Source organism: Castor canadensis, chromosome 8 (assembly GCF_047511655.1).
Source record: "Castor canadensis chromosome 8, mCasCan1.hap1v2, whole genome shotgun sequence".
Lineage (NCBI taxonomy): Eukaryota > Metazoa > Chordata > Mammalia > Rodentia > Castoridae > Castor > Castor canadensis.
Genome location: NC_133393.1, coordinates 136,672,031 through 136,696,753, shown reverse-complemented (window position 1 = coordinate 136,696,753; position 24,723 = coordinate 136,672,031). Strand labels below are relative to the sequence as shown.

General features: G+C 33.3%; 1 protein-coding gene across 14 annotated transcripts in view; it reads left to right on the top strand.

Moving 5' to 3' along the window:
- Positions 1-24,723, top strand: part of Anks1b (ankyrin repeat and sterile alpha motif domain containing 1B) — a 1,133,346-nt gene that overhangs the window by 276,831 nt on the left and 831,792 nt on the right. For all 14 annotated transcript variants that reach the window (XM_074084193.1, XM_074084191.1, XM_074084192.1 and 11 more), the window contains one exon: positions 23,455-23,598. In XM_074084193.1, coding sequence (XP_073940294.1) covers positions 23,455-23,598 — 144 coding nt within the window. The remainder of the gene's footprint in view (positions 1-23,454; positions 23,599-24,723) is intronic.

Sequence of the window (24,723 nt, the reverse complement as noted above, 5' to 3'; positions counted from 1 at the left end):
ATATTAAAAAAATTTTAAGTCATCTGTATAGAATTTGGTAAACTCATAAATACATTAAAAATTAAGTTATTTAGTCATAGCTTAACCCTTTAAGCTCAACCACTTCTCTTACATTAATATCATATTTACCAAAAAAGGCTGGGAAGAATAAAAAAAAACTTTTAGTTTCATTTTAAGGCAGCTGAATTTATAATCCATATTTAAAAGGTGCTTTCAGGGTTAGGATGATCACATGCAGGAAAATACAAACAACTTATTTTAAATATACTTGAAGACAAAGCTTTTACTGAATTAAACCTTCAGTGTATTTATTAGTTCCATCACTTGTTTGCTGAAATTAAAATGGAATGAATTTATCAAATTTTTTTCATTTCACTGTTCTATATTTTAGTTACTTGCCTTGTGGGATTCATGTTCTGTCCTCCAAAGTGTAAAGTCGTCATTTTTCACATCCTTAGCAAGTAAAGGGATTTGGACAGAAGTTATAGAACATTTAAAATTGCAACGCAAGAAGACTCTGTCCTTCAGCATTTGTCAAGGCTATTATTTTTGTTCTGTCTGCATTTATTGGGCAAGGACTGTGCTTGGTGCATTGTTTTCATCATCAAGTATTTATTTACGGCAGAATTGTCAGTTGCTGAGTGAGTGCAAAGGTAGTGAAAAATCATATCTTCTTACTCCACAGGCCATTAGAGTTTAACAAAAGGCAACACCAAAGAAACAGCTGAGCAAAACTGGGATGAATGCATGAATTAAGCAAATACTGAAGTATCTATCAAAAGCATCACCGTTATTTGAAAAGTAGATTTATAGATAGTACAGTTTTAGCAAGCAAAAACACACAGGAAAAATAGTTCCCTCTCTTCTGTTAATCAAAGAAGAACTTATAGAAGGAGTAGAATTCCAGAAGTGTGTGTATGTGTGCATATACCTCACATAGACAGCTGTGTCCATGGTGAAGTGTGGGGGGAATTGTACATTTCCAAGTGTAGAATGGAACGTCATAAAATCACCAGTGCATGCCTATGTCATTGAATAATGTACTTTTCATTTGTTTTTTTGTAGAGTTTTGGTGCTGGGGATTGACTCCAGGTCCTTATGCATGTTAAGCATGCCTGCTGTCACTGAGTCACACCCCAGACCCTGAATGAATTTAAATGAATTAACAAACAAGTGGATGAATGGACTTTGAAGGCCAAGAAGGTCTATTTAACACAGTAAAAAGAACACAAAAAGGTAGTAGGAAAGAAAAATCCTAGCTCAGGCTAAGCAGGCACTCTACCACTGAGCTACTTCTCTAGCCCTATCCTCATTGTACAGCTATAGCAAGCAGAATTTAAGAAACTTGATTAAGGCAAGTAAATGACTCAAAGTTAAAATACATATTCATAGGTGTTTTCATCAGGGTTCACTAAGCCTGGAGGAAGAATTCCTTTCTTCTAGGGGACTTCAATCTTTCTTCTGAAAGCCTTCAACTGATTGGATGAGGCCCGCTCACATGATGGAGGGTAATCTGCTTTTACACAAAGACTACTGATTTAAATGTTAATCACATCTCAAAAAAATACCTTTACAGCAATATGCAGACTGGTGTTTGACCAAACAACTGGGTATAATAGCCTGGCTAATTTGACACATGAAATTTCCATAACAATAAATATAGCAGATCATTAAAAAAACTTCAATGTCAGAAAGAACTAGTTTCAAATCTTCAATTTCCAAAAGTTTTTGTCCTGAAAAGCTAGCTTGCCTAGTGATGTTGTAGCCTTCTTAGTTTGTGTGAGTATACTCTATGATGTTTGCACAAAAAAAAATCAGGAATACATTTCTCAGAATGTATTCCTGTCACTAAGTGACAGGTGACTGCACTAATGTACACTCCTGTGACAAGATTTTCAGTATTTCATTCACCATAATCTCACCAATTATAAAGATAAAATGGTACTTTGTGATTTTCATCTGTATATATTTGATTATTAGTCAGCATTAGACATTTTTCTATATGTATGTTTGTCCGTTGTGTTTCTTTTGTGAACATTTGTTTCTGGCCATTTCTCTACTGGAATTTCTTTATTCTGGTATGAGTTTCAGTTCATAGTAGTTGATGAATAGCTTTTGCCCAGACTTTAAGCACATTAAAATTCTATATGTTTTACTTATACATGAAACATTTATTCATCACTCATCTATTTTAAGCACTGATGACATGAAGAGAAGCGGCTTGTTTTTCACAATTCAGAGGGGTGTAAATGATACACAGTTTGATATTGTGGGAACACAGAGCAGGACTTTCTTGATTCAACCCTGGAGGAGTTGGAAGTAGGTGGTTAGAGATCTGGGCAGATCTCAAAGGAGACTCAACAACTATCCCCAGTTTTGAAAAGTGAATATACTTTTTCCAATTCAAAATGGAAAATAATATTTGTTGAACCTCTACTGTGTGTCAGGCCTGGGGCTAATCATTAGTGATTCAAACATGAGTGACATATTTTATGTTTTAGATAAATAGTCTAGTAGTAGAGTGAAGGATGGACTTGAGTTTAAAACTGGAAACCAAAATATCGAGTAGGAAATATTCACAATAGGTGTGATATGGGAAAATGGAAGATATGGAAGGCCTAGGCCTGTGAAACAGGGGAGGGAAATGTCTTCACTTTTGAGTCAAATTGCAACTGAGATTATTTGAGGACTACAAAGGCAAATTAGTTTAGGGGCCCACAAGTATAATTTTTAAGGATATTTTATACTACTCCTAAGAAATTTAAAACTTTTTTTTCAGGTTTTTAAAAAAAAGTTTTCTTTTACTGATATGTGCATACAATGTTTGGGTCATTTCTCCCCCCTTCCCCCCTCTCCTTCCCTTATACCCCCACCCCCTCCCTCTCCCCCACTACCCCCTCGCTACAAGGCAGAAACTATTTTGCCCTTATCTCTAATTTTGAGAAAATTTAAAACTTTTTAACTTAATTTTTCATTTAGGTTGATATTTTTCCAAAAATGACCATTAACTCATTGAAAGGGGTAAATTGTTCTGAAAAGAACCTTCTCACTAGAGAATGAGAAAAGTGCACGTAATGTACAAGTTGGTTGTATTCTGTTGTTGAATGTTAATACAGGTCTGTGATCCCTGAGAGGAGAGCAGCAGATGAGGTGAATCCTCTTTTAATCAGCATTCTCTCTGCAATCAGTTTACAGGCTGGAGCAGGGAAAGGAAGCCTAACCAGTGGTTAGTGTTCTTAAATTGAAGAGACAGTTTATATTTCAGGTAGATCAAGGATGCTGAGTGAGAACTGCATTCCTGGCTTCCTTCAACTCTAGTTAAGGGCTGATCTGCAGAAATTTATTTCTCACAGTTTTGGAGTTTGGAAAGTTCAAAATCCAGGTGATGGTATTACCAGAACCAGGATTGTTTCAAACCCAGGGAGGTTCCAAGAGTGTGTAGTCTCAACACAGGGTTCTGAGTTGGTCACATGGGGTGCCATAATTGTGGCATTCATGATGAAGGAATTCATGACATCATCACAGAAAAGAATTTAGGTCTAGGTGGGTAAGAAGTTTATGGAAGTTTTGTTTAGCAATGCAAAAAGCAGGAAAACAAAGCACATTAATAGGTTGAAAATGTGAGAACCTGAGAAGCACAGTAAGTCTCTGTAAGGCATATTTATAAGGTGCAGGAGTCTAGGAATCTATAAGTCCTTATCTCTGTGCATGCTTCCTTATTTCAACCATCTGGCATGTTACGCATTTTCTGTGACAACCCTTATGTCTTATGTTCTTAGCACTGATAATTTAGGATTCCCAGAGACCAAGTCTCCGTAATTGACAGAGGTGATAAATGTTTGAGAATCTGCCAGGTACTTTCTTTTAGCAGATATTTATTTAGTACAAAAAGCCCATCTTTAGGAGATAATTATTTTCCTTTAACAGGGTGTCCTTTTAGTCTAAGGATGAGTTTTCCCAGGTGTTTTTGTTGTTGTTGTTGTTTTGTTTTGTTTTCTGAGATATTCACCCAGGGTATTACTTATCCAGAGCTCTGGGCAAATCATTAGTGGAAGGTTAAGAGCATGGCCAGCTGCTGTAGCCTAATGGGAAGTGAGAGACTTCACACTAACAATTAATACAGTGTTTATTCACCTCATAAGTCCCTAATTTAGCTTGCCTTACTGGTAGATTCATTATCTGGTGGGGCCTGGTCTGTCCTTCTAGGATGATTCATTGTACACTGATCCTCTGGAGGAGATGAACACCATGTCCTCACATGGTAGAAGGGACAGACAGGGCAAAAAGGTCTAGGTTGTTTTTTCTAGCTCTTTTTTAAGGCACTGATGCTGTCCATTATGGTGGAGCCCTCCTGGCTTGATCACCTCCTAAAGGCCTCACCTCTTAATTCTGTTGTGTTGGGGATTAAGCCACAGATCTAAGAAGCTGAATAAACCATAAAATAATAAATGTAAAGAAAGCCACCCTGAGTCATATTAAAATAAAATTAATTAAAACCAGAAAAATTTTCAAAGCAGCCAGCAGAAAACAAGATACATTACTTACAGGGGTGCAAATATGAGAATGAAAACAGACTTCTTGCCACAAACTATTGAAACAATGAAATGACATCTTTATAGCACTAAAGAAAAATGAAAGAGAGAGAGAAAGCTGTCAATGCAGAGTATTGTTCCCAGTGAAAATATATATCAGAAGTGGGTGTGAAATAAAATTTCTCAAACAAACAGAGAATTCACTGTCACAGCAACTCTACCATCAGAAAAGTCTGGCAGAGGCAAAGATGCTACCAGGTAGGAAGTTTGATACACCAAAAAATGGAAAAACTCCAGAACAGTAAACATAAAAGGCAATTGTCACATGGTTTTTAAATGTCCTTAAAAGGGAATTGACTGTTTAAAGCAAATATAGCAACAGTATATTCTGTGGTTTATAATATATGTAGAATTAAAATAACATAGCAACAAACCTTAGGACAGTTTGCCTCCATTTCTTCTTGCCATTTTTTTTATTGTTGTTGTTGTTGCTATGTTATTTCCAACTAATGTCGGCCATCTATCTATGTCTCTTCCTTTTCTGCTTTCAGTTCACTAAAAATAATCCTTCCTTCCTATTCATAGTATTCGGTATGGGATCCTTAAATACTTGTACTTTCAAGGTTTTAGAATCTTTTAGAAAGTGGTAATTTAAAAACAGTAAGTAATAAAAGGTCAGAGCATGCCACCAAAGTGCTTTTAGGAGAATTTAGGCTCAGAAACAAATCTGCTTTTGGTATCATCAGGGATGGGTTGTACTCAACCCAACACTGCAGCTCCTCTCCAATGAAAGCAATACCCGGCCTCTCCTAATGACCTGGTAGGAGAAGTTTCTCTCATTGTAAGTAATATCCATGAATCTATGATATTTATTCCAAGTTTTGTGGAAAAGGAAGCCTAGAAGAGTCTCTGACCGTTGTCAGTAAATGTCAGGCCAGAATTGTATCTTCTTTTTTTTAGGACTTGAGGTTTTAGACCATTTTGGGTTTTCTAGTCTTCAGGTTTTTTTTGTTTTTGTTTTTGCTTTTTTCAAGATTTAGTAGCCCCAGCAGGGACTTAGGAAGAGGTGGAGGATATGGGTGCAGGTCATTCTCTCCTCAGAATCATAAGCCTCAACTCTCCAGCAGAGGCCAGATCCTAGCTTACTTAAGGTGTTTCTGCTAAGGTATATTGCAGAATAACTAACAGAGCATGCCAAATCTCTCCCCTTTAAGATGTGGCCAATTTTGCCAGGACAGAGTTAGTTTTTAGTGGACAACTTTTAACTGAACTTTTCTCAGAGAGATCTAGTTCTTAAAATGGAGAATTTATTCAGAATAACATAAGCAGCTGGAGATTTGACTGGGTCATTTTGATCACAGGTAGGTGTTAACTGCAATTCAACAGTCTTCTCAGCAGCAGACTCAATTTTATTTCAAAGTTCTAGTAGTTTTAGAAGAGAATCTAATTAAAACATATTTTATAGAAAACGTTTAGAAATTATTCCTCACTGGTGTAACTTTAAATATAGCAATCACGTTCCTTCCTAATCCCCTCCCCCGCCGCCCCCCCACCAAACCCTCACCAATGTGTGTATTATTTAGGCTCTGTTATTTGTTGCTTTCTTGAGCAGTCTTAAGAGTGAAAACAAAAAGCCAACAACCAGTTTGGGAGGGCAACTGAGAATGCTTTTAAGATCATCTGTCAGGTTTGTGAGGACACCTGACTTTCCTAATCACATCTCTTTTGAGGGACTAGAAATAGGAATGAGGCCAGAAACTAGAAAGAAGAAATAGACCATGAAAGATGTAAGAGAGCAAAACTTTTTGGAGCAAGGTATTCTTATAAGTGAAGCAAAAGGCCTTAAGAGGAAGGAGAACCACAAGTACCTTTTATAAGCTCATTAGAAGTATTCTACTAATAGAATACTTCAAATTAACATTACTTCAAATTAGCACTATTTGTTTATCTCAACACATGATGAATTAAGTCTTACATATTTTTGTAAATTATTTGGGAAATAGAAATTGTGATGATAATGTGAAATTATCATTTTTGTAGTTAAATTCTTGGGATTGTCTCTGTTTTCTGAAGACATTTTCAACAAATGACATAGTATTTCATTACTAAGTTACATGAGGAGAAATATTTTTTCACTATTCTTTTAAAATATTCTCCATTTTTCTGATAATGGAGAATTTAGAAAAAAGGATATGTATGAAGAATAAAGTGAAAATTCACCAGTCATATAGATATATCTTAGTTTTTCTCAAATGTAGGTGACTATAAAGGTGAAGCCAGAATCATGCTGTCATTTTGTATCTTTATTTTTTTATCATGAGAATTTTCCATGCTAATAACTTTTTAAAAAATTTTATTTATAGTAATAATATTCCAATATGTGGAAGTAGCATGATTTAATTATTCCCCATGGCTAAATATTGAGATTGTTACTAGTTTATCTTATTATAAATAGTATTATGATAATTGTCCTTGAGTAAAAAACTCTTTGTGTTATCACTATCCTTTTAAAAAATTAGATTGGTAGAAGTAAATAACTACATCAAAGTACATAGTCAGCAATATTTGTCTGATTATAAAAGTGTGCCATATCAATTGGAGAAAGCTTAAAAAAATCCAGAAAAAAATAAAGAAAACATTCAAATTGACCATTGCTTTACTATTTTGAGGTAGTTTTTATTATAACTAGTAAATAAAAGACTTATAATTAAAAACAAAACAAATTTAGTTTGCATAGGGTTTGTTTTTGTATCTATTAAAAATTTTATCTTTATTCAAATAGTAAAATAACAATTTTGCACATTGTTACATTGTCCAGAGATTTTTGATACTCTTTATTATGTATTATTTGTTTATATGGTAAAGATTATATACTAAATTATGAACTAGGACTAGTTCTATCATTTTTGTACAAGTGTTACAGTATTTTCCTTTTTATAGTATTTTTTCATGGCTTTCTTAGCTTTTCCTCTTTTTTATCATTATTTTCTCATGGATTTTAAATTCATTTTACCATCTTCCCCTTCAAATTCAACTAGTATTCATTTCTTTAATCATTCATTGGAATTATTTAGTGTTCAACTAATGTCTGCTATGTACATATGTTTTAATCTCTGACACAATTTTGTTTATCATATTTCAGCCATTACTTAAAGAAGTTATAGAGATTTTGAGTGTAGTTGTAACTAACATATTTGAGGAATATTTGCCATCTTTGGAACATTCAGTCTTAGCCTTCTAATATTTCTCTCCATTTAAATTAGTTGTCCTTTGTCTCTTGATATATATTTTATGTTTTATAATTATATGCTTTCATTTATCTGGGGCTTGAAACTTTGAATTTCATTGATTTCAGTATTTAATAACTACCCTTTATTCTTCATGTTGCACCATTTTGATTCCTTAATTTGTCTCTTGGTAGATCAAGTAACTTTGCTGTCTATAATTCTTGAGTTGTAGCCATGAATGATTTTGACATTTTCTGTCTGATGCTTATAATGCGCACATTGCAAAATATAAGATGAATATAATACTGCTGGGTGTAGGTATGGTAGACTTTGAAAGTTTTTGTTTTCTTTGCTTTCTAGTTACTTAGGATGTAAAAACCTCTTTTTTTTTTTTTTTGGTGGTACTGGTGTTTAAATTCAGGGCTTCATGCTTGCTAGACAGGTGCTCTACCACTTGAGCCACTCCACCAACCCATGAAAAATTTTGTATTGGCAAAGATCTATAAGTTACTTATTTTAGCTATAGCAGAGTTGAGATTCTGGTGGTTATCTTAGCAGAGCCCAATTTTCTAGGCTCCTCAATGATTTAGACAGCTGCCCAATGCTAACATGAGTAGATTTTCTGCTTTATAGAGTCAATTTCTATTATTTGCCTCCAAGAATCCTGACTAGTAAAGTAAATGATCAGAACATTCATTCTGAAAGCTTTAAGAGATAATTCTTTTCCCCTAGAATTCAGATATTTTGCCAGAATATAATTGGAAATTACTTTTTCCAAGCATTTTCTATAGGCTTGATTTTCTTGATCCTGGGAAGTTTTCTTCTATTATATCTTTGATTATTTTCTTTGCATTTACTATTGAGGCTTATTCATGTAGAACTATATGTTCTTAGATGAGACAAACATTCACAGTTGCTCTGATACACAAGATTTTCTGACACGTTTTTATCTTTTTAGTGGGCATAGATTTGGGAACGTTCCTTTGATTTGTAAAATCAAAACACTAGTTTGATTTTACATAACATTAGTTTGTCTCTTAGAGTCTTCCAAAATATGTTTAAATTGTAGCTTGTTATTTCAAGCAGTTTTATTGTGGCTTTGCCTTGACCTTAGCCTTCCTTCTCTTTTCTTATCACCCTTGCTTATATTTCTGTGTTGAAAGTTCTCCCCCAAAGTCTAATGTAAAAGATTATTAAACCACAATTGTAGAATGATTATAAAGTTGTAAAATAAGCTACAAAAGTATCTTATATAGGCTGAGGAAGAGAATGCAAGGAAGTAATCTGGGAAGAAAGCCCCTCTCCACAAGGCTGGGATTCAAGTGGAGAAGGTATAGTTGCAGCTCTTTGGGTTATCGTCTGCTTGACGAGCATTACAGGGAGCTTGAAGCTAGTGTGGCCCTTCAGAATTGTCCTCGGTGTGGAGAAGGTACTTGGACTTCACTGACCATTATTTTTTTCATTTATTCATATGTGCATACAATGTTTGGGTCATTTCTCCCCCCTACCGCCCACCCCCTCCCTTCCCCCCTGCCACTGACCAGTTTTTGAATGCAGACTGCCCCAGTAAGAGTCTAACTTTAAGCAGTGACAGAATGACATTTTCTGGAGATGTGACAGATTTAGTGGTATAGGGTCAGATCTGTTTGGAGTTCTGTTTGGTCAGAATTGTGTGTGCTTGAAAGAAATTTTCAAATGATGAAAATACATGGCTGAGAAACAGAAAAATTTCTTTCCTTGGAGAGAAAATTATTTCACCATGATAAGGACCAAGATGGAGCATGGGAAATGAGTCAATAATAGCAGATAGTAAATCAGAAATTGCTGATGTCTTTGTCCTGGGTATGTCCTCCTTCGGTGTCTCAGATGGATGACTTACTCAGCATGGGCTTAATGCTTTGATGAGACAGGATGTGGCTTGAGTATTCCAATTTGGGTGTTTGAACTTGGATAAGGGGGATTTCATTAAATGCTGACTGGCTGAGGATAGTGCTGTGTTTTCAGCTTGTCCTGTTACATCTGGAAAGTTCTTTTCCACTTAAATTTCTTTTTTATGTCAAGAAAGAGATGAGGTTTTAAGAACATTTAGAATTGGTAACCTGCCTATCAATTAAAGATTGTTTTGGGGAGAAGAAAATGTGATCAGTTATTCCTTTGTCTACTGTAAATTAGTGAAATATTTTTATAAAAAGCATTTATTGATTTCTTTTGAGCATACAAAAGAATTTTAAATTCAGCCATTCGAATACTCATTCTGTACCACATACTACTCTTGATACTGGGAATGCAAGCATAAGTAAGATTAAGATCTTCCCCTTTATGAGCTGCTACTCCAAAAAAGGATTGTCTTAGTACTATTTTTTTACTTAAAATCAGCCAGGTAGAATGCCCACAGGCACCACAATCTGCAAAAGCAAAATTGTCTAGGTGAGAGACTGAATTTATCATGGATTATGTTTTTCAGATTCATGGATTTTGTTTAAAACATTGCTAAAATAACACTGGGGTTGGGTGATATGGCTCAAGTGGTAGAATGCCTCTTTGCAAGCATGAGGCCCCTGAATTCAAACCCCAGCACTGCTAAGTAAATGAATAAACATGTAAATGAATAATTACCCAAGTAAATAAATACATTAAAAATCATCCAGGTTATAGTTGGGCCTTAAGATAAGAGACTGATACCAAATATTTGCTTCTGAAGCCTTTCATCCAGACTCATTTCCTTCTCTCTCTAGTGTGTACACAATTATGTTCACTGTGACCAGTGAAATAGATGAGATGCTATTAGGATTAAAAAACAGCCTAAAATCTAGATAAACCTTAACACTAGGTAGTTATAAATTAAGATAAAAAATTTGGATAATTTTTTGAGGGGGTTGATGGTGGGATTTGAACTCATGGCCTTGTGCTCACTAAGCAGACACTCTAGCTCTTGAGTCACACTTCCAGTCCTTTTTGGCCTTTGTTATTTTTCAAATAGGGTCTCACACTTTTTGCCTGTGGCTGGCCTCAACCATGGTCCTCCTGCTTCTTTCTCCTAAGAAGCTGAGATTACAGCCTGGGCTTGTTTTTGAGACAGGGTCTAACCACCTTTTTCGCCTGAGCTGGCCTCGAACCACAGTCCTCAACTCTGCCTCAAATATGGATAATTTCTAACAGGACACATAGCCTTTAAAAACCTATAAACAATTCTTTACTCTGAAAAATATAAATTCACCAGGTATGTTTAAGATACGCATATACACACAGACACACAGCAAAAATACCCTCTGCAGAGATAGAACTTCTTTCTTAATTTACATCATGTCGTATATATTCTAAAAGGAATTTTAAATCAATCTGGTTTTGAATGAGCAGAACACATGTAAATATTTTAAAGTATCTTTCATTTATTCGTGCTGCTAATTTTTGTTCCCTGAGACTGATTGGCCAGTTGTGGTACAGGTTCCAATGCTGTGCACATTGTTCCTCTTCATATGTGCACTTCACTCTCGGATTAGCACGAGCTGTCTTTGTGTATGTACTTGGAGAAATGGAAATAATTTCTAGATGCTTTGAGATGTATGTTGTTAATGTTTGTAGTAAAATATATTTGTTTATTTTTAAAGAAATTGAAGGTGATTTCTTGTTGTGCAGTTTCCTCCAGGCAATAATGTGAATGATGGAAGTCGCACAAAAGTATCCAATCATTAGTCTAAACCGTCTGTGCCACAACTCTCAGCAGCACTGTGTCCTTAACTTACCCTTGGCTATGTTAATTCTAGCAGACTGAGAAATCCTCAATTTCTGTTCTCACTTTGTGAGAACAGAGTCATTGTATCCTGGAGCTAATCAGCTTTTTGCTAACCTAAGATATAATGTCTGATTTATATACATGTGTTTTTTAAATATATAATGCTTTGTCATAAGTTTTGTTTATTTGAGGTTAATTAATATACATTTCAGTTATATACTTTGTTTTTCTAAAATTTTACTTTCGTGTAACTGACCAACTGCTTCTCTAGAAAAATGAATGAAAATATAATAGGAAGAATAGTGTGTATAATATAAAGATGAAAATGGCAAGGAATATCTTATTATATATCGAAAATGATAAAATATTAGTATTTATTATGCAAATTTTAATCTTTCAACTATAGAATTTTTGAAAAAAATCTCTCATGTACTTTCTTCATCAAACATACCTACTATTTTCTGTACGATACATACATGTGCACATGTACATGTACATCTACATATTTACATATGCATTAACATTTCTAATGAGGAAATAGGAATATGAAGGGACTACAGTTGTCCAGTCAAAATGTATATGCATATGAGGTACCTAGAACTGTGCTAGTTATTTCGCAAGACATACAAATAATAGAAAATATTGTTCCTGCAATCATAAAGATAAGGTACGCTGCATGTAACATCTAGCAAATAGTTCAAGACAATAGAGTTTTCTGGACAATCTTTATTTTGGGAATTCAGGGGAGAAAAATTGTCTTTGAATGCTTAGTACTCGACCAGATACAGACTCTCTCAGTTTTGATTACAGTACATTTGGAATTAGAAAGTTGTGCCTGGACAAATGTTGAGTTTGTCTCAAACTGTCTGTTCACAACAGGGCTCTAGTTTATTTTCTCTGTCCTGTATCCCCATCATGCTATTCTTCATAACAAATTTGCCAAACATCACCATTACATTCATGCTGCTGTGGTCATGCAATTCCTTTTCTCCTTCCCATCCCAGTTTTCCCTCTGGGTAGAATTCTCATCTCATGAGGTTATATTGCTCAAATGCAAGGAAAGGCTCTGAATTCCCTCCTTCACTTTCCCTAGTTGGAAATCATTGTTCCCTCTTAGTATTCTCATAAGCTGTGTTTCGGTGTCTCTACAGTGCTCATAACTTTGGTCTGACTTTATGATCTGCCCATTTCATACATGTCTTTTATACTTTTCAATTCATACATGTTTAGCTTTCTCCTTCCTCACCCTTTAGTTAGCCTTCTAGACAGGAGTTTTGACAACTAATATTTAATAAATTTAAATGAATTTTTTTTGAAATATTAGGTACAAACTAACTTATATGTTGTAAAATTATGTTTAGAAAAAGTTCAGGTTGATTTTAGGTGTGCCTTCATTAAAACAAAATAATAATTGAAAAATATGTGATAGATGAAATTATTTTCCAAGTACCAATTTAGCTGGAAATTGGGAAATTGGAAAGAAAGCCTGACTATGGAATAAAATGACTAATTTCAACTAATAAATGTGGAGGTGACAGGGTGGGGAGAGTGAATATTAACACGTCTCAAGGATTTGTACAAAATAGAGGAAAATGGGATGATTTAGCCAGTGGAATATGAGATGTGAAGAGAGCTCTAAAATGAAGAGACAGCTATGAATAATACTTGTTATTTTTTAAAAGTGTTTTTTAAAGCTTCTGTGAAGCAATAACTGGGTATGGAGTAACTCCTCTTGTCAACTACCAGAATACTGGAAGAATACATGAAATATTCATTGTAAGACTGGGGAAAAAATGGGGCTGTGATCTCCAATAGAAAAAAGGGGAGACAAATTCTACTGTCATCTCAGCTTTCTGCCCAGATACAATATACTAAATACAACCCAAAGAAGAAGAACAGAGACAGAGTCAAATAGTCTCACTAAGTTGAAAATACAGGAATGGGAGGTGGGGAAGGCTGAGCCAGCAAGAATTTTCAGGCAGGGAACAGAGAGGAGGGAGCTATATGGATAAAGAGATCAAGAAACCTTCCTAAAGTTATCACTAAATATCAACCTGCACATAGGTAAGTGAAAGTCTATGAAGACAGGAAAAGAAAACCCTCCATGGTAAAAATAATATTGAGAATGTGTCAGCATAAAAAATTGCTGGAGCTCACATAAGGCCAAGAATCAATCAAGTTACCACTAACCCAAGAAGAGAGATCTTGCTGAATTCATGGGGCATGTAATAGAGACTCCAGAAGAGAACTTAAATCTTAGTAGTGGGGCTGCACTAGCCCTGCAGTATAAAGATTAGTCTAGACTCACCAAAAACAACTTAAAAATAAGACTTGAATAAGAATTAAAGTGATCTCCAAATAACTTTATACCAATCATATACAATACTTAAAAAAAAAGACAAGCTCAAAACTCAAAAACATATAAAACTAAACAATAGAAACTACTATGCATGAAAAAGAGAAAATGAAACTAATGACCATGTGAAAATTAGTCAGAACTATGCATGAAAAAGAGAAAATGAAACTAATGACCATGTGAAAATTAGTCAATAAAAATAGACTTGGAAATTGCGGGTGGTTGAATTTGAATACAAGATAATAAAACATTTGGTGTTAATATGCCTGATATACTCAAGAGTTTAAAGAAGGAGGTGAAAATAAGGAAAATGTAAATATAAAAGGATTCAAATGGAACATGTAGAGTTTAAAAAATACAATATCTCAAATGAAAAATTAGATATAATAAATATACAATAGCAGCATAGCACTGTAGAAACAAAGATTGGTGAACTAGATAACATCACAAGTGAAAAATAACCAAAATAAACACAGAGACCTATGGTGACCTGTGGAAAAATATGCAATCAAACATATGTGTAATTAGAATTCTAGAAGAAGAGAAGAGGTTGGATGTAGGAAAGTAATGGAAAAAATTGAAAAATAGTGACGGGGAATTTATAACAAACTACATGTTCCTACCTAAAAATCTTACAAATGCCAAACATAACTAAACACAAAGAAAACGAGATGATCTGTCATAATCAAGTTGCTTAAGACCAGAGACAAAGTTAAACTCTTTCCTCTTTCTAGAGGAAAAAAGGTAGATAGAGAGGGAGAAATAAATAAGCAAATTTGTCAGAAACTATGAATAACAAAGATATTTGGGAAATCCTCGAGTAAATGGAAATTAAATAATATGCTTCATAATAAGCCCTGAGTCAAAGCAGAACTCACAAAAATGATTAATATATTTTGAACTGTATGTAAATAAGGACAGAAGATATGAAATTTTGTAGGTGAACTAATATAGTGCTTAGAGGGACTAATAAAATCCTGTTCTTATATGATAAAGGGAGGAAGTTCTTAAATCAATGGCTTAAGATCCCTCAATTAAGAAATGGTATAGCTGAGGACATGGCTCAAGTGATAGAGCGCTTACCTAACAAACATGAAGCTATGAGTTCAAAACCCAGTAGCACACAAAAAAAGAATTGGTATAAAAGAAGAAATTGAACCTAAAGTGAGAATGAGTAAAACAAATCAATGAAATGGAATATGAGCAACTAATAGAAAAAAAGCAATTAAATCAAAAGTTGATTTCTCAAAAAAGATTAATGAAATGTATAAAAAGAAAAAGATATAGATGTAGGTTACAAAAATCTTGAATAAAAAGAGGCATATGACTATGACTATGAATATACTTTGTATACCTGTATGAAAATAGAACAGTGAAACCTGTTGAAATTATTTTAAGAAGCAGGGGAGGAGGGATAATGGAGGGGGTGAATCTAATCTACATTGTAAGCACATACATAAATGTCACAATGAAACCCCCTGTGCAACTAACATATGCTAATAAAAAAGAAAATTATTAAATTTAAAAGCATTATGAATCATGACAGTATATTTTATAAAGGCAAGGTTATTTAAACAAAATCAATTAACATAATTCACCATATTAATAGGGTAAAGGTGGTGGAAACCCATAATCATATCAATAATTTCTATAAAGGCATAAATTCATATATAAACTTTTAGTAAACTGAGAATAGAAGGAATTTGCTCACCCTTAGAGAGGACCTGTATAAAAGTGCTATTGCTAACTGTGTATTTCATATAATGTTGACAGAATGAATGCTGTTCACTTAAAATTGGAAATAAGACAACAATGTTTGCTTTTGCCATTTCTGTTCAACATTTTCCTGGCAATTATGGCCAGCACAATAAAGGAAGGCCAAAAAAAATTAGAAGCATAAAGATTTTAAGGGAAGGGGTAAAACTCTTTACTCACAGATCATATAATTTAAATAGAAAATCCTAAAAAGTCTATAAAAAAGCAATAAGAACTAAAATGTATTTAACAGAAAACAAGGTAAATAAACAAAAATCATTTTTTACATGCAGAACTATTATTAGTTGAAATTTCAATTTTGAAATTTGAGTAAAATTTGCAGCTTGTGTACAAACTTTCAATTATAATATGAATGAGTTCTAGACATCAAATGTATGTGGTAACTATAGTTAGTAACAATGGATTATACATCTGGAATTTGCCAAAGAGTAGACCTTACATATTCCTGCCATATGTAGAAAAATGGTAACTGTGAGATGATGTATACATTAATTGGCTCAATTGTGGCAATCACTTCACAGTGGATACCTATATTAAAACTATATATTGTTCACCTTAAATGTATATAATTTTTATCTCAATAATTGAGGAGGAAAGAAAACTGAAATTAATTTAAAAATATGACTGAAAGTATTTTCTAAAAATATGAAATACGTTTACCCTTATAATTTTAACAAGATGTGACACAGGACTACATAGACTGAAGACTATAGAAACATAGTTGATGGAAATTGAAGAAAACCTCCTATATAAAAGATTGACCAAGTTCATAAATTGAAAGACAAAAATGTTAAGACATATATTCTCCCCAATTTGTACTATGGATTCAATTCAATCCCAACAAAACTCTAGCAAGTAACTTTTTCAGATATTGACAGAATTATTCTGAATTTTATATGCAATAGTATAATGCCAAAATTTAAAAAAACAACTAATTTAATTTTAATTCTGATTCTAAACCTTGATTACAACTATAATAGTTAAGCCAATTTTTTATTTGTTTTAGGAAAGAGTTACAGATCAGTAAAACAGATTAGAAAAATATGCACACATGTATGGCAATTTGATTATCAAAAAAGTTTCAGGGAACTTTGATGGGAAAAAGATCATCTTTTGAACTAATGGGATGGAAACATTATAGAAAAATAAAATTAACCTCAACCCTCATCTCATGTCCTACAGAAAAATTAACTTGAAAGACATAATTTGAAAGCAAAAATGTTAAATTTACAAAAGAAAATATAGAATATCTTTACAACTTTGAGATAGGCAAATATTTCTTAGCTATTGTTCAAAGAGCACAAGGATATCTGTGTAGAATATAAAATGTTTTAAGAGTATTCAGAACTCAGTGATGGGAAGTTAACCTAATGAAAACTGCTCATGATTTGAATGAATAGGTCCTAAGCAGAGGAGACACACTTGAGTTATTCTGTTATTACCAGAATTGTAGATTAGAAACGTATGTGATACTGGTTACACACCCTTTCAAATGGCAAAAATTACATTTTGCCAGCATGTTGATATACTGGAACTCTCATATATAACTGATGGGAATGTAAAATGTAAACCCACTTTGGAAAAGATAGTAAGAACAGACAAATTTGTTGTATTAAAGTAGAATAGCAAACCAAATGTGTTTCTTTGTTTCCTAGATGGATACTATGTAAAAGATATCAGACATACAAACAACTGGTGAGGACAAAACTGAGTAGGAGTTGAGAGTCTTAGAGGAATTATGTCTCAAGCACTATTTAAAGGAGAATGATTTTCCTTAGTTTATTTTTCAATAATCATTACAACTAAAATAATTACTATTAAATGTGAAATACACTTGACACTAAAATATCCTCAAGTGTAAAATATCCTCCACACACAGTAACATCGCTGTGGTGTGTGACTGCTAGGAGGCAAACACAGTGTACTCATTGGCATAAAGACATGTTTTTCTTTTTCACTTTTCTTTCTTTACAGGTTTAAATGTGTTTAAGGACTCATAGCTAACTTCAAACTAATTTGAAAGAAATTCAGTTTTTCAGAAGACTTAATTTTTGTAGCTTTTGCGATTTTCACTAGCCTGAGTCAAATGATTGTGGTGGAAAAGATAGTGTAGGTAGCTTATTCAGAGTAAATTTCAGAAAATTTTAAAGAGATGTTCAGTGTTAAGAAGCTATTGAAAAAGTTACATTTGGCACTAAGTTTTCAGAGCATGGTTAATATATTAAGCTTGTCATGTGATCTGTTTCTCAGGACTAACTTTAAGATAATTGAGTCTGCTCCTTTTTTAGTAATATAATTATGCACTTATCATTTGTTTGATCATTGCATTCAGAGTTTGACATAACTAAACCAGGTTAATATCTTACATTGTCCTCCTCTCACTGCCCCCGCCTAGGCCCTTAGATCTCCAATTTTAAAATACAAAAAAATAAAATATCATGATACTATTACATAATTGTCATCTTTTGAATTGATGAAAAATAATTCCCATGCAAGGTCTCCTGGGAATGAGATTAACTAGGCAAGTTTGAAGATAAGATGTATCACAGAGTGAAGTTGCACTGCATAATAAAGGGGAAAGTTTGAAGAGCCAATGGACAAAACCCGTGGGAAGAAACAGAATTTTATTCTCAGTGGAAGGGACAGTGGAAGGGAAAGGTAGAACACCCTTCTACCACACCATCATTATGAAGAGAACAACATTGACGGGGGAACATGATGGGTTAAGATTTGTAATCTAAAGGATTTGTAAGTCCTTCTCCACTACAGAACTTGTGGTAAAATCTGAAATGCACTCTGAAGTTTGGCATGAATATGTTCTTAATGAAGTAGCAAGTTCTACATTAGTTTGACTATGGCACAAACATAGCTGTTCAAACATAGCTGGCTTGAACACCTGTTGTTCCTTTGAAGAGTTCTGTTAATTAGGAGCTTTCTTCCACAGTGTGGTCGGAAGATAATAGAACCTAACCTAGAGTTACAGGATTTGTGATTACAATCTGGTCTCATTTGTAGGATGATCATGCGAGTTGAGTAACATGTGAGCATCAGTTTCTTCATTTATAAAATAGGGATAATCCTTACCCTATTTTATCAGGCTACTCTACATCTGAAAACATTTTATAAGTTATGAAGTGTCATTATATATAATTAGGTAATTGTATTTTATACCACACATAAAATATATAAAAAATCACACACACATGTATACATGCATCTCAAAGGGAAATTCCATTTCTTCAGTGTTAGTCATATAAAAAGCATTTTTCTTTGATTAGACTCAAATTTGAATCTACCCGTGGTTTAATGCATTATGACCATTTTCTTTTATGATAATGCAGAATGTTCTAAACTTTCTTCTGTATAATTATCAAATAATAACCAGGAATGCTAATAGGCTCAAACTATATAAATTAAAGGCTATTCTCTATTGAAGAATTTTCACTTTTTTTTTCTGGAACTTTAGGAACACAGTTGGATCTCCAATAAAAAGTTTAAAAGGCACTTGAAATAAAGGAAACCTTCTGAGTTTAAGTGAGTTCATGTGGCTCCTCTCCTATATATAATTGAAGATTATATTTAGTTTGATAAAAATCTTTCTAAGATCTTATTGGAATAGTTAAAAATTTTAGTTTTACACAGTAAATTCCTATATTGTCTTTAGGGGGCAGTGCTAAACCACTGATAAATTTCTTTATTTCTGTTGAAGCTGCTGTTAATGGTTAATATAAAGTAAAATAAAATAGCAGTCATGATATTTGTGATGCAATTATGTATCCCCCTCAATATTAGTTTAGGTAATCAAATGAAAATGATAGCTCATTCAGTAGTTCAACCAATAAATATTTATTAAGTTCCATTATGCACAACACACCGTATGAGATACAAATGTGAATAAGGCAAAGCTTTCTGTCAAGTGTCTTACAATTAAGTAGAGAAGTAAGTGGCACATGTGCATACCTGTGGGCATGCCTGAGTATACTGTGTGTATATGCAACTCTTTCAGATGAAGACAATAATAAAAACAGCAACACTTAGTATTTTTCATGTGTCAGCCACTGTCAAGCAACTCATTTTATTCTTACATAGTCTTACCAACATAAGAATTATTAACTACTTTTGTAGATCAGAAGACTTGAAGATTGATAAAAATTATGTGATTTGCTCAAAGTCATTGATTGGAAATTGCAGAGGTAGGACTTAAATGTATATCTGTTTGGCTTCAAAGTCAATGCTCTTTGCCACTATGTCATCTGTCATTTTAAAATAAAATATCCTAATGTGCACACTCATAGAAAGAGCCAGGGGCATTTAGAATACAGTAACATCATCTTTGTGAGAAATCTGTGGAGATTTTTGTGTAAGGAATGAAATCTAAACTATATTTTGAATCCAGAGGATTATAAGAAAATGATAGCTAAAAATGGTACATAATTCATATTTGCTGAAAATTATATAGCTAAAAAGTGGGTCAGTTGGAACTTGAACACAGGGCTGACTAATTTTAGAGGCTAAATTCTTAACCACTGCCATATACTATATAGAAAGACAAAGCGGAAGTGACAATTAAAAACATGGAGTATGATTATGCTGGAGAAAACAATTCCATTTGGTTATAATCTGGGTGAGTATAATGGAGTAAGAAAAAAGAAAGGCTGAAAAAAGTTTGACCATAGAGCATTAAAGTCAGATTAAAGAACTTGAATATTATCTGCTGTGCAATGGAAATAACTGGAGACTTATGTGCAGAAAAGCAACATGAACAGATTATTTTTCTTTAAAGACAGAGATGGAGGAAGTTTACTCTGTAACTGAGTAAAATAATTGTAGAGCCATTAACAAAAGAAGAAAAGAACTGATTAAATGAATGTTAATCTATGAAATGGGGATAGTTCTTAGCCAAATTTGTAATGCTTGTGGTGGTATGACCTGTCACTGTTGACAACCAAACCATTAACTAAGAATTGGTTAAGGAACTCTTTTGCTAATTTTATACATTTTTGTGGGCAACATTGATTAAACACATAGATATTCTTATTAGATTAAGATTTTGAACTTCCCAAGATTATTTTCACTCAGAGGAACTGCAGGATAAAAAAATTCATGTGATAATCATCTTTTATTGTTGATTTGAGAAATATGTATTTATGAAGCTATCCATTGGTATGTACCAAATTATAGAAAATTTCACTGGCTGTCACAGATGGCAGCATGCTCTCAGGAGCATCATCATGTAGCAGAAACATTAAAAAAAATATGTCTTTTGTTTAAGCTGCAACTACATCAGCTTGTTTTTTTTCCCCAGTATCTTTTATAGGATAGTGTGAGAAATAAGAGTTAATGTTAATGAGAGTTAAAGGGGGAGAAGGTCTCTGGTTTGATAGTCTGGGTTAGACTCCTTTTTCTGCCATTTACTAGCTCTTTTACCTTAGGTTTTATTTGACTTATCTGTGTCTTAGTTTTCTCATTGTAAAATGAGGGAGAAACAACATTTTTCTCAAAGGGCTATTGTATGAATTTAAATAATTAATGAAAAATAGTCCTTAGTCACTTAGTAAGTTCTCATTGTAATGTAGGTTTTATTGTATGTACAGACAGTAACTGATTAAGGGTCTATTTTACTATTTCTTAGTTACCAGCAATTGATACAAGGAAACTGAAGATCTGGAAATAGAAAAATAAATTCCTTGAAACGGGAGGAAAAATAAAGTTTTACATTCTAATTTTAAAAGTAACAACTTTTTTGAGTATGTGGGGTGTTATGTACAATCAAATATATAGACTATCTTTACTAACCTCAGTACTCATGACCTCAATGATGTGTTGAGCACTACATTGTGAAGATCTTTATACAAGTTTATTCTTTTTATTTATACATATATATAATTTAAATTTCAGTCTGCTGAACATTCATCAGGGTCTTTGAATATGAAATTTTTCTTCAGTTTCTGCAAAATTTCCTAAATTATTTTCAATTTTCCTAATGTTCTTCTTAATTCTCTTTCTAATGTTTAGATGTTTAGAACTCCTGTTGTTCAGGTTGTAGATGCCTTTATTGATTCTCAACTTTTCTTAACTTATAAGTTCTCTTTTATTCTATCTTCTGAGCAATTTCCTTAGATTTATTTTCCAATCCTTGCATAACGTTGTATGTATTACCTATGTATGTATGCATGTACATTGTGACAGTCTGCTCTTGTTTCACAGATGCAAATATCTCCTATACCTCTGAGGAACCTGTAAAAGTTTTCTCTTTTTTTTTAATATTTTGGTTCATTAGGCACTTTCTTTAAATGTGTGGTGATCCTTGTTTATATTTAGCTGAAGATTTAGGTGTTTATTTTCATGGAGCTTGTTAGAGGTAGGTTTAATGGTAGGGATTAAGACATATACCCCCACCATTTTCCTGGTTATTTATAGATCCTTTTTCTTGGGAGGTTGTCTTAGTCCAATTTCTGTTACAAATCGTTCACTACCATGTACTGAGTAAGCTTTAGAGGAAAAAGGTTTGCTTTGGCTCACAGTTGTGTGGTTTTAAGGCTGAGGGGTCATGAATGGTCATGACCTTCTTGTTGGGAAGAGTTCCTGAAGCAATGTGGGGCATCACATGGGAAGGGAGTGCACACAAGTGTCCTTTGGTTTCTGTCTTTCTTCTTTATAAGGGCATTGGGATTCAGTCATGGGGCTCTACCCATGATAACAGATAATAAAAGATAATCTTTTCTAATCTTACTCATCTTCCAAATGCTCCACCTTCAAATACCATGATTTGTTTAAGTTTATGCCCTTTTAATACCTTAAAATGGGCATTAAACTCCAACATAAGTTTCAAATGGGACAAACTATACTCATACCATACCAGAAGGTCAGATTCTACAGAGAAGTGTATCCTAGTGTTTCCTCTCTCTGAGAGATATAAAGCTAGCTGTCATGTTCTCTAAGGCAAATGTGTGAAAACACTGAGTGGGTTGGGAATCTTCATTTACTATACATAGGTATTCTCATTTTTAGAGAGGCGCCTCTCTGCTCGATGTATGTGGATTCTTAGAATCCATAACCCTTTTGCTTTAACAACTTTGAAAAATATACCGCTAATTTTTTTGGCCAGGGTAAATGTTTAGTTTAGTGTCTATCCTGTTTTAGCCTCACTGTCACTGGTGGCCAATCTATCCAATTATTTCCCCCCATTAGCACTTCACTTCCAGTGTTTTCAAGTTTGTTAAATTAGGGAATCCCTACCCATCTCTAATTCAAAAGTTACCCTACATTGTCCATAAGTTTTCTTGGTATTCCATATCTGCTAACATTTCTCCTATTGTCCTGTCCTTGTGGTGTAAACATTTTTACAAATCCTTTACTGTCTCTTTAGTGGGATTTGGGAGGTGATAAAAGTAAATTTGTAACATGAAAGTCTTACAAGTTTTATAGTATCACCCCTGTACTATCCATGATATAAATCTTTACGAAGCATGTTTTTGATGATATAGCAAAATTCCCATTTCATTCAAGTGTTTTTATGTTAGTTTTCTAATTGCATTTTCCCTTAATTTTATGCTTAAAGTTAAATTCTTGATAAACCATAAGATTTTCTCATTTATTGCTATTCACAGATTTTCTTGGGTCCTTATCATGTCCTGTTTTTCATTATGAACTTCATTATTTTATATTTTTCTCACCCAGTTTTTTCACTTTCAACTTAAATTGAATACAGAAGCGAGCTGACTTTTGCTTGCTGAGATAGATCTCAAGTACTTTATATAATATGATTGATGTTAAGATACATAAATAACATTGATATAATATATTGGTATAATGTAAATTTAATTTCAGAGAACTTCATCTACAATAAATTTGTCACCAGGCGAAGTGGAAGAAGATGATGATGATGAAAACACTTGTGGGCCCACAGGACTTTGGGAGGCATTAACTCCTTGTAATGGATGTAGGAACCTTGGCTTCCCCATGCTTGCACAGGTAAAGGTTTGCTTTTATTAAGGTACATTAAAACATAAAAATGACTGCCTGTGTTTGTAAGATTCAATCTTTTCCCCTCAAAAATTCAATTAATATCTTACTCATTTTGTAATTTTCTTCAGTTAACTTGCTGTCATATATATATATATATATATGCAATATGAAAAACACAATTTACATGAATTTTATTGTTTAAAAATTTGGTTATGATACAGAAAGTTTCCTTATTTATGAGATTTTTAATATTCATGGTCCATAAATATATTATTTTAAAGAATGCTATCTTTTAAAAAAAACAAAAGTGATATAAAGATGTAGTTACACAGAACTGTATTAAGATTGTTTTAAAAGCATAGTCAGTGACACATACACAAGTACACACACATTTTTCTCAGCACAGTGAGAACATTGTAGAATAATGTGTGTATGCACTAATGAGGATTCTGAAGTACATTCTAAAAATAAGAACAGACAGAACACTAAAACATTGACTACAAATTTGAAATCATTTCACTGTTCATTAAGTCAACTTTAATTCTATTGCATCACCTTCCAATTCCCATTGTAGGTTATGGATCATAATCCCTTAGAGGAGTTTCAGAAATGAGTAAAATATTTCAGTTAGGAAATTTGAAGCCACAGTAGCAGTATCTCTACACAAGATAAGAAAGACTTGATACAAAAGAGTATAATGTTAAAGATTAACAATACAGGAAATGAGTGGAAAAATAGTCTAAGACAGATAATAATTCATAGTAATTGTCCAGAAAAGTGTTATATCTAAAAATATTTTTTTCTGTTTTGCAACAAATGTGAAGCACTTGTGTGAAACCATTGTTTTTCACATGTCTGTTTCACGGTTTGATCATCAACAATCACGTTCCAATATTATTTTTGGTAGAAAGCTAAAAAGGATATTCATATCAATACATAGCATTTAAAAATCTCTTCATAGGACTTTTAAGATAGCTTACATAATAATCATTATAGAACCGTTGTTAATATGTATTGGACTGTGAGTTCTATAGATAGAAATTCAGTCCTTTTATGCTAAAAATCTGTGGTCTAATATCAGCATATTTCCTGGCATACACTCAGAATAGTTGAATGAACAAATATGCACAT